Raw genomic sequence first — 10,986 nt, 5'->3', positions numbered from 1 at the left:
AGCCCTGACCTCAACTTCATTGAACACCTTTGTGATAAATTGGAACGACGACTACAAGCCAGGCCTAATCACCCAACATCAGTGCCAGACCTCAGTAATGCTCTTGTGACTGAATGGAAGCAAGTCTCCGCAGCAATGTTCCAACATCTAGTGGAAAGCCTTCGCAGAAGAGTGGAGGCCGTTATTGCATCAACGGCGGACCAACTCCATATTAATCCCCACGATTTTGGAATGAGATGTTCAATGAGCAAGTGTCCACATACTTTGGCCATGAAGTGTATCAGATGTTTTTCAAATTCATAACATATTGTACGAACTGCAATTGGTAATATATTTTACAAACTGCAATTCGTAACGTATTATATAAATTGTAATTCGTAACATATTATACGGAATGGATGATGGACATCCACAATGAATACATACCATACAAAACGTAACATATCGTACTCATTGGAGTGTCCCGGATTTACATTTACTATGTTACGTCTACCCCTGAGCCCAGGTTGTCTCCACTAAAGCGTTATTAGGCTAATTACATTTACAGGTCTGGATCCCCAAATAAATGTGCAAAGTGATCAAAACAAATTAAGTTAGTTGTGCAATACATTTTATAGATAAAACAATAAGAAGCATATTGTTTTTAAACTTGTGTATCTTTTTCTCCTCTCAAAAAAACAAAAGCTGATTCAAATGGGGTGTGGCAGACTTCAAAACGCTTCCATGGTAGGATACACCTGAGTATCCTGATGAAAGGTGGCTATTGATGAGGGGAGGACAATTCTACTTGCCTACTAACGAATTGACACCATAGAGAATTATAGAGGCCTCTGGTGGCCAAAAGGCCGTATGGTGCCTTCGGAAAGTATTCAAACGTCTTGGCTTTTTCCACATTTTGTTACATTACAGCCTTATTCTAAAATGTATTAAATAAAACAATTTCTTCAGTAATCTACACACAATACCCCATAATGACAAAGCTAAAATAGGTTTTTAGAAATGTGTGCAAATGTATTAAAAACAAAAACCAGAAATACCTTATTTACTTAAGTATTCAGACCCTTTGCTATGAGTCTCGAAATTGAGCTCAGCTGCATACTGTTTCCATTGATCATCATTGAGACATTTCTACAACTTGATTGGAGTCCACCTGTGGTAAATTAAATTGATTGGACATGATTTGGAAAGGCACACACCTGTCTATATGAGGTCCCACAGTTGACAGTGCATGTCAGAGCAAAAACCAAGCCATGAGGTTGAAGGAATTGTCCGTAGAGTTCAGAGACAGGATTGTGACCAGGCATGGATCTGGGAAAGGGTACCAAACATTTCTGCAGCATTGAAGGTCCCAAGAACAGAGTGGCCTCTATCATTCTTAAATGGAAGAAGTTTAGAACCACCAAGACTCTTCCTAAAGCTGGCCGCCCTGCCAAACTGAGCAATCGGGGGAGAAGGGCCTTGGTCAGTGAGGTGACCAAGAACCCAATGGTCACTCTGACAGAGCTCTAGAGTCCCTCTGTGGAGATGGAAGAACCTTCCAAAAGGACAACCATCTCTGCAGCACTCTACCAATTAGGCCTTTATGGTAGAGCGGCCAGACAGAAGCCACTCCTTAGTAAAAGGCACATGACAGCCCACTTGGAGTTTTGCCAAAAGGCACCTAAAGACTCTCAGACCATGAGAAACAAGATTCTTTGGTCTAATGAAACCAAGATTGAACTCTTTGGCCTGAATGCCAAGCGTCACGTCTGGAGGAAACCTGGCACCATCCCTATGATGAAGCATGGTGGTGGCAGCATCATACTGTGGGGATGTTGTTTTTCAGCAGCAGGGACTGGGAGACTAGTCATGATTGAGGCATAGATAAATGGAGCAATGTACAGAGATATCCTTGATGAAAACCAGCTCCAGAGTGCTCAGGACCTCAGACTGGGGCGAAGGTTCAACTTCCAACAACCCTAAGCACACAGCCAAGACAACGCAGGAGTGGCTTCAGGAACAAGTCTCTGAATGTCCTTGAGGGGCCCAGCCAGAGCCCGGAAACCCTATCATACATTTCTGGAGAGACCTGAAAATAGCTGTGCAGCAATGCTCCCCATCCAACCTGACAGAGCTTGAGAGGATCTGCAAAGAAGAATGGGAGAAACTCCCCAAATACAGGTGTGCCAAGCTTGTAGCGTCATACCCAAGAAGACTCAAGGCTGTAATCGCTGCCAAAGGTGCTTCAACAAAGTACTGAGTAAAGGGTCTGAATACTTATGTAAACGTGATATTGAAGTTTATTTTATTTTACACATTTGTAAACATTTATAAAAACCTCTTTTTGCTTTGTCATTATGGGGTATTGTGTGTAGATTGATGAGGGGAAAAAACAATTCAATACATTTTAGATTAAGACTGTAACCTAACAAAATGTGGAAAAAGTCAAGGGGTCTGAATACTTCCCAATGTTACTGAATTAGCATAGGCATATGCAATTGAGGGCTTCCACCATTTTAATGTAGTCAACTGGGTGGGATTTCCAACTTTATTGGCTGATCCCTCCTAGTGACCCTGTTGGAGTTATGTCCGACCGGGTCATCAGGAGGGATCAGCCAATAGTGAAGATGAAAATTGATTACTTCAAAATGGAGATGTCACAAACGCCATAATGTCAAGGTTACAATGACGAGGCCTCTTTCCATCTCTATGATTGACACACTCCTCGATCCCTCAACCACTTATCGCTTTCTGGGTCAAGTAGCAGAGAGGACGTGGGAGAGAGGACAGAGGAAAGTCTTTTGCCCAAATGAGAAAATCCCATAGACTGTTATCCAACCTAGTGAAGGTTCAGGTTGTCAAGTTGACCTTACCATACCACTTCACTTCTAGGTACATGTACTGTATAACCCTAATATGCAATTGATCATTTTGACCACATTCATTAATTTGATCAGTTATGGTTCATACAAATGTTGTCATTTACTGTATAGCCTCACAGCTTGAGTGATATCTTATTTAAATGCAACATGCTCAACCGATGCTCAGGGAGTCGTGTTCATCTGCTTACACTGAGCGTATAAAACATTAAGAACGCCTTCCTAATATCGAGTTGCACCCCCACTTTTGCCCTCAGATCAACCTCAATTCGTCAGGGAATGGACTCTAAGGTGTCGAAAGTGTTCCACAGGGATTCTGGCCCATGTTGACTCCAATGCTTCCCACAGTTGTGGCAAGTTGGCTGGATGTCCTTTGGGTGGTGGACAATTCTTGATACACAAGGGAAACTGTTGAGCATGAAAAACTCAGCAGCGTTGTGGTTTTTGACACAAACCGGTGATCCTGGCACCTACTCCCATACCGGTTCAAAGGCAATTCAATATTTTGTCTTGCCCATTCACCCTCTGAATGGCACACATACACAATCCACATCTCAATTGTCTCAAGGCTTGAAAATCCTTTATTAACCTGTCTCCTCCCCTTCAGCTACACTGATTAGATCGGATTTAACAAGTGACATCAATAAGGGATCATAGCTTTGACCTGGATTTACCTGGTTGTCTATGTCATGGAATGAGCTGGTGTTCATAATGTTTTGTACACTCAGTGGCCTACTTATCCCAAAACAGCATTTTGAAATCAATTTTTCATTTTATCTTTATTTAACTAGGCAAGTCAGTTAAGAACAAATTATTATTTACAACGACGGCTTACCCTGGCCAAACTAGGCCAATTTTGCGCTGCCTTATGTGACTCCCAATCACAGCCAGATGTGATTCAGCCTGGATTTGAACCAGGGACTGTAGTGACACCTCTTGCACTGAGATGCAGTGCCTTAGACCACTGCACCACTCTGGAGCCAACATGGCACATTAGTCATTAGTGCATAGGCATACATCATGATGCAGTACCGTGTGCTTATGTACAATCATATTCTAGTCTAGTCTACGCAATAGGTGTAATTGTAACCATCGTCACCTGTCGCTATTGTCTACTCGATTTTATGCCGCGTTCAAGTGCTCGTCCGTACAAGGAAACTCGGACATTTCCAACCTCCTAACTGGTTGAAACGCAGCACGTGTATAACTACCATCAGTTAGATAGTCGAACTTTTCCGAGTTTCCGATTTGCTAACTGGTTATAGGTATACATGATACTACATTATTTCCGTCTAGCACGTGAACGCGGCCCACCTCAAGAGTGGGCTATAGCGATGATGCTTAGGCTACGTGTGTGAGTGGGATGCAAGTAGCTTGCCGCCGACATTCTGGTTGCTGGACGCACGTACTGTAGTCTACTGCGGTAAGGACGCAGCTGCTGGCTGGCTTGAATAAACTGATCAAAGAGACTCACAGAAAATGTTGATTTCATTTTTAAAACAGCCTTTTGACTTCGATGCAGGCAGAGTGGACCTTTCCCACCTCTAAATGAATTATAGTAGATTATGTAAACCCTCGTCGGCCGATGTTCAGGGAGTCGTGTTCGTGGGAGACGCATCAAATGATCCTACAAGACCGATCAAATGAAGGTTAAGGTTTAGCAAACAACACGCAACGGCAATTACACGTCTGGCAACCTCTAGCTCTGAGAATCTGAGTATGATAAGGTAAGAGAAGCAAGCAAGGATGATGATGATATTGAGTTGTGGTGGCTATACAGCGTCCTTTTAAAATAAAAACATATTGCGACTGTTTTGGATACCCTGATGATTTGTATTGTCTATAGCCACCGTCCTTATTAAATATTCATACTGGTAGGCTTTAAAGCAATTGATACATGTTGAATGCCCGTTTGCGCAGCGTAGCCGATTAAAACTCTGGTTCTGGGCTAATCCCACATGCATCACCTATATAGCCTACTGTGCCCTATCAACCACGGCCTATATGAATAACAGTGTTTGGTCAAGAACCTCTACTTCATAATATATCATGATCATGTCCACTATACCTATACAGTTTATGTTAACAAATGTAAGCTCTTTATGGTTTAAAAATTAGGCTCTCTAAAATATCTATATTTTAACTTGAGCACATAAAATACGACATTTGATTGAGCCCCAAAACACCAACAAAATAGGTAGTAAATATTGTGTGAGGATCGCTACATGGTTCACACAGTGCCAGCCATTCAATCTCTCTTGTGGGCTCTTGCAGATATTGATTTGTAGCTTCATTTGATTTTGAGAGTGTTTTGAACAGTAACTTCCTTTACAAAAAAATGAAATGATGTATTGCATAAATGTCTTCAATGATAGATCTCTGATCAAATGTTTGTTTCTCCTCCTAGGTTGTTTTATTTAGTCTGAACTGGTGTTACATGCCTGACAGAAATACTCTGAAGCTGTGTATCCGGATGGAGAACAATGTTGACGGCACTGTCACTGAATATTACTCCCGAAATACACGGCGCATCATTACTTTGAGTGTCTATTCTTCAGTCGTTGAAGCCTCCTTGGTACATAGCTAATGTGCAATCTTCAAACTTCTAAGTATCAAAAATATATCTTAATCATCTGAAGGCTGCAACAATGATCCAGCAGAACAATAACAACAACTACCCATGCCTGGAGATGTCTGGCTCCCCCAGGGAGGTGCTGCAGAAGTGCCAAAGAAGCTATCTTCCCTTCACAGGACGCTTGGAGCTTGGGGACATGCCCTTAGTCAAGGGCCTTCGGGCCTGGGCTGCGTGCTCCAAGAACCGCAGGAGGGCAGCACCTCCCCCCAGGTCTCAAGGAACGTGCCCCAGGCCTGCAGATGTCTACCCAGTGGGACAGTGGGGCAGGCTGGGTTATGGTCTGGGGCTACCGCTGGACTCCAACTATGCCTCCAACCCTAGACAGACAGGCCTGGGGGCACTGGTGACTGTGGCAACATTGAAGGCCTCTGAGGGAGGTGGTCAAACTCAGACACGTCTGTTCCTCAAGACGGAGGGTGGAAGGTGCCTCTACTCCACGGGCAGCCCAAGGCCCTGCACTCAAGGTCTGGCCCCTCAGTACCCCTCCACGCTGGTGGGCAGCTGGCTGAGGGATAAAGTGGGAGGGGTCAGGGACTCCTCCATGGTTGGGAAAATGGGGGTGCGGGATATGGGAGGGGCCTCAGAATTGTACCAAGTAAAATCGAGGTCAGCCCGGAGGTGGAGGACGTCCTGCAAGCCTGTGGTTCCCATCCAGGGGAGAACACTCCAGAGCACGGAGGATTCTGGCGAGCGCACCCTGGAAGGGAGCCAGGAAAGCAGGAACAAAGGGGAGTTTCCCACAACTGGTCAGGACACTCCGAGTGGAAAACAAGACCGAGGGAGTACTAGAAGCCCCAAATGCAGTCACGCTCAGACCAAGACCTGCACCCAGTGTCACGGGCGGAGAGGAGGACAGGGGAGCAGCGGAGGTCAGAGGGAAGCTGCTTCTGTATGTGAGCAGGATCAGTCGAGCTGCGGCGTGGAGGGGATTAAAGAGAAAGTGAAGGATGGGACTGGTCTCACCCGGTCAAAGCCCTGTGACTCCTCCCTGCCTCCAGACAATGCTGACCCAGAAAACTGGAAGGGAGCCGGGGACCGGGGAAAGCCAGACAGCCCACACGCACAGGAGGGGCTGTATCCTGAAACCTCCCTCAACAAGGAGCACTTCCAGGACAAACTATGTGATACAGACATCCATACTGGAGGCAAGGAGGTGGCCAGTGGTATCATGAGACATGTGGAAGACTTTGATGGCATGGTGGGTGCTGTGATTGGGTTTGTGGATCATATCAAGTCCGCAGAGTGTGATTCTGAGAGTCTAGCTGAGGGGGAGCTGCCCAACAGGTGGATCGATGTTCAAACCTCAGAGAGACACTGCTGCTCTGAGAGAGGCTGCCTCAAAGCCTGCTCCATTCAACTACCCAGCCCAGCAGGGGGCAGCATTTCAACCGCTACTGATGAGACTAGCTATGGTCAGATAAATCAGGAAAGGAAATCAGATAGTCAATACAATAAGCTTTGTGTGAAATGTCTGCCAGAAGAAAAATATCCTGTGGCAGTGGATAAAGAAGTATTACAGAAATATGTGCATGGCCTCTGTGAGGGAGAGGAGGGGATCCAGTCAACAGCATCAGAAATTAGGGAACTCTGTGGGGAGCATGGAGAGATACTGCCTGAGGTCAGGAGCACAGACGATGAGGCCAGGCTGGTAGGGGGAGACATCACATCCCAGAGAACTGAGCGAGGGCCTCACTGGGCAACGGAGGAGCATGAGTCCGAGGAGACATGTAGGACGGAAGAGAGGTGTTTTTCAGATTTACCAGCTACCCTGACTGAGGACGTAGGAGGAGGAGGAGGGGGGAGGGAGGCAGGGACTGGGCAGTTTAATTCCCTTTTACGAGCCTCTGCTGCTGCTGGCCCTGCTACCTCTGTCACACACTCGCCGCCTAATCCGGCCTCCTCAGGAGCCATGGCAACAGGCTTCCCTGCTCCAAATGGGGGGCAGACAGACGCTGGAGGTGGGGCTCTGGTGCCTCTGCTACGGAGCCCAGGGGAGCAGGAGTGGAAGAGGGGTTGGGACGAGAGCAAGGTGGCCGCCGACGAGGGGTTCCTGGATGGGGGGCCGGAGGCGGAGGATGACTTTGGGCTTTTCATGCAGGCAGAGGAGCAGCCGCCCTGGGACGACCGCTTCACTGCATCACCCCTAGTGCCTTCTGGGAAAAGTGAGAGTGTTGGTAAGTCCCTAGCTTACCGCACCTCAGAAATGTGCTTTGAGCCATGTTAAAGACATCCAGACACAACACACACGCAACAGAAACTTCTAATGACTATCACATGCTCCAGTTAGATTATGCAAATGTAACAGAGGCAGCAGTAATGTGAACAGTAGTGGTAACTCTCTTTGTTGTGGTTTGTACCATGCGGCAGCCAGGGCATGTAGACGCGTTGCTCCCGTTACTAATCAGTTAGTCAGGACTGACCTGGATTCTTGAGGGCCCTCTCCCAAACTCATGTGAAGGTATTAATTATTTAAAGCGCTGCCGGGAATGTAGTGCTAGCGCTGTCGGCTTTGAGATGTAAGCCGTCTTAGCCTCAGGACATGGGGCTCCAAGTTTAAAGAGACAGAGACCCAGGCAGGCAGCTCCTCCGCGATTTGGACCACGCAGGGTGACAGCCCATCCATCCAAACGTTCCATCCCCATGTAATCTCAAAGACAAAACTCCTAATCATTAGTGTCTAATTAGCAATAAAATAATTAGAATCGTTGTTGTCATATGTCAGTTAAAGCAGTGGCACTTGCATGGGCTTTTAACCAAGGTGTATAAATCAGGTGTTTAATTAATGACACTCCACAAAGTTTCAAAAACAGGTTATAGAAAAGAAAAACAGGTCAGCTACCAAAACAAAGTACTTTATTTGTTGCCCATTCAGGTCATTTGAATGAGGACGGTATGCGAACCAGCTGTCTATTTGGAGCAAATAGTCCCTGCACTTTAAGGTCGACTCAGTGCATGGAATACAGATCATATAGACTCAATAGAAACTAGCTAGTGTCTAACAATACATTTCTGATGCCCTCTTAATGTTCCCATGCAGCACTTGAAAACCATTCCATCACCAACGAGTCTACCCATTGGACCTCAGGTTGGACAGACGGCTCATTCCAACAATCAGAGGACGCCTGGACAGCCTTCCCAAAGGATTCAGAGGGAGAGGGGCAAGACACAAGAGGACAGTGGTGGCCCACAAATGCTGTGGAGAAGACAAGGGGCAGATTCTCTGACAAGCAAAATGTGGTAGGCCTTTAAATCTTTCCTCAGAAGTGACTATAAAAGTCCAGGAGTCAACTTCTTGCATATTCCTGTTTCCTGTATCTCCAGGAATACATGGTCCATGGGACTGACTGTAAATGATACATACATTTTTTTTTTCTTCATCTTTCATTATTTCCATCTTTCAGAACAATGTGTTTGTGGAGTCCTTCCCGTCACTGTCTACTCCCCTATATGATTGTGATGCTGTTCCCATGCTCAGCCAGCTCCTCAGAGGCATCTTGGATCATGAAAGCTCTGCAGAGGATCATGGGTAAGTGGGTCAAGAGACCACAATGATATTTTATTAAAATCCAGCTCAGGGAATGATTTGGAAGTTTGATCCTGTATTAGCAGAAACTCCGACTCATGTTTCTTCTCGGCTCGGATGTTAAGTCCGTTAGAAGCATATTGCCATCTAGTGGAAGAAATGATGACCTTCAAGAAAACACAGGAGATAGCATGAAATGTCACCACCACCCAACAACGACCCTGCTGTTTGAACCCACAACTAGAGATAAACTGCATATCAGACAATATTTCATGCTCTGAATTGGTATTGGTTGAATGATAGATTCACAATGATTTAATAGGCTGTGGTGTTATTCATAACTGTGGCGCTCACTTCTTCCATTCATTTACTTTGCGTATCTTTGTTTGTCCTTGTAGCTTACTTGATGGGTTCCATGACCTCAACAAGATGTTTGGCTTTAAATATAAGAGGGCAAACGCTGTTTCCCGTGAACGGCTTCTACAGTCTCTACATTTGGGCCAGTGTAACACGGTGAGTATTTACATCTGTAGTCGGTGTAATGCATGGTTAAATGTGATAATAGGCCTACTCTGTTTCCTGTTGTGGGGCAGAAATGATACAGCCTAATCTTATGTTACAGCCTTAACTTAAAAAGCTATACTACCACCATGACAAATGCTACTGAATGTATAATGGGTCATTTGTCATAGTATGACATGGTCATTTGACTGTTATCTCCACTGGCACTCGGATAACAAGCAAATGAGATCACGACTACAGTTCATGTAAATTTTAGAAGTCATCATTTGTTCACCTCTGCAGGAAAATATGACTGGGCACCGAGCAGCCAACTACAGTCCCTCTCTTGGTCTCCCCTCGTCCAGTCAGCATGCACAGGCCTGTGGGAAGAGACGGTTATCTTATGATGTCAACAAGAACATCATGGAATAAACAAGATTTCAACTTTCCCTGACTGTCAACAACACATTGTCTTTACTATGCCCTTCTATGCCAAACCAGTAATGGGTCACGGTCTTCATCTCCATGGGGAGAAATAACGAAACATTTCACAAGATTCAGAACTCGGAGGATGATCTCTCCTTGGACTGACTGGACCAGCTGACTATATGGTGACCCTTAAGAATGCCCTGTTTTGCTTTACATTCCCTGGAATTGGATCAATAGATGCATACCTGTGACAAATTGGACAAAATTTAAGCACAAATTATTATTTTTGTCTCACAGATATTCCTAAAATACATGCAAATGTTTACATTCTAATTAATCACATTCTTAGGGACTCTATGAAATATTAAAGTAATTAATGTTTGTCAGGAGAGGTGGATGTCTATACCCCTACCCCCCTTCGTTCCCTCCCACCCTCTTTCCCACACACACTGACTTGGACACAAACACACACTATCCTCTTCCATCATGTGGTCTGGCTCAACTGTGCCAGTGACAACTCTGGAGCAGAATATATACTGTTGGTTTAGCTGACATTGGAGCTCACATGGATCACAGCTCTTTTTCTTATTATCTCAGTAAATAATGACCATGTTAACTGAAATGATTACCTTTTAAATTGGAGTGTTTCTGGCTGTCAGAATTACATTGTTTTGTACAGGCAAAGATAAAGTATTATTTTACCAGTACAAGTTTGTTTTAGATCACAAAAATGCAATCATGTCATATTAAGATTCCATTTTTTGGGGGGGGGGGGGGCAACACAGTAGGCCTACAGAAAATGTATTTGATGTTTGTCATTTGTACATAATTCCAAGAAAAAAGACAGATTTTCTGAGTTGTTCAAACTGATAAAAAAAATATAGATCGTCAACTTGTTAATTGATGTAATAAAATGACACGGTGATTGCTGTTTTCCATCCTCAAAGCTTTTGCTAATGTTATTACTATATCATTTCTAGAAGTACCTAAACGGTCATCTTATTTGGATGTTTGACACAATACTCACTATAAACTAAAAT

General features: G+C 44.7%; 1 protein-coding gene across 1 annotated transcript; it reads left to right on the top strand.

Moving 5' to 3' along the window:
- Positions 1 to 4,052: 4,052 nt before the first annotated feature.
- On the top strand, positions 4,053 to 10,892 carry LOC115162789 (uncharacterized). Its single transcript, XM_029714216.1, has 6 exons — positions 4,053 to 4,585; positions 5,266 to 7,667; positions 8,531 to 8,730; positions 8,895 to 9,019; positions 9,415 to 9,529; positions 9,821 to 10,892. The coding sequence occupies exons 2-6, from the start codon at positions 5,507 to 5,509 to the stop codon at positions 9,947 to 9,949; spliced, it is 2,730 nt and encodes a 909-aa protein (XP_029570076.1). The 5' UTR covers positions 4,053 to 4,585; positions 5,266 to 5,506; the 3' UTR covers positions 9,950 to 10,892.
- The last annotated feature ends 94 nt before the right edge of the window (positions 10,893 to 10,986 follow it).

This window comes from Salmo trutta, chromosome 26, assembly GCF_901001165.1.
Source record: "Salmo trutta chromosome 26, fSalTru1.1, whole genome shotgun sequence".
NCBI classification, from domain to species: Eukaryota; Metazoa; Chordata; class Actinopteri; order Salmoniformes; family Salmonidae; genus Salmo; species Salmo trutta.
The sequence above is the reverse complement of the archived record's forward strand: the minus strand, read 5'-3'. Positions and strand labels throughout refer to the sequence as shown.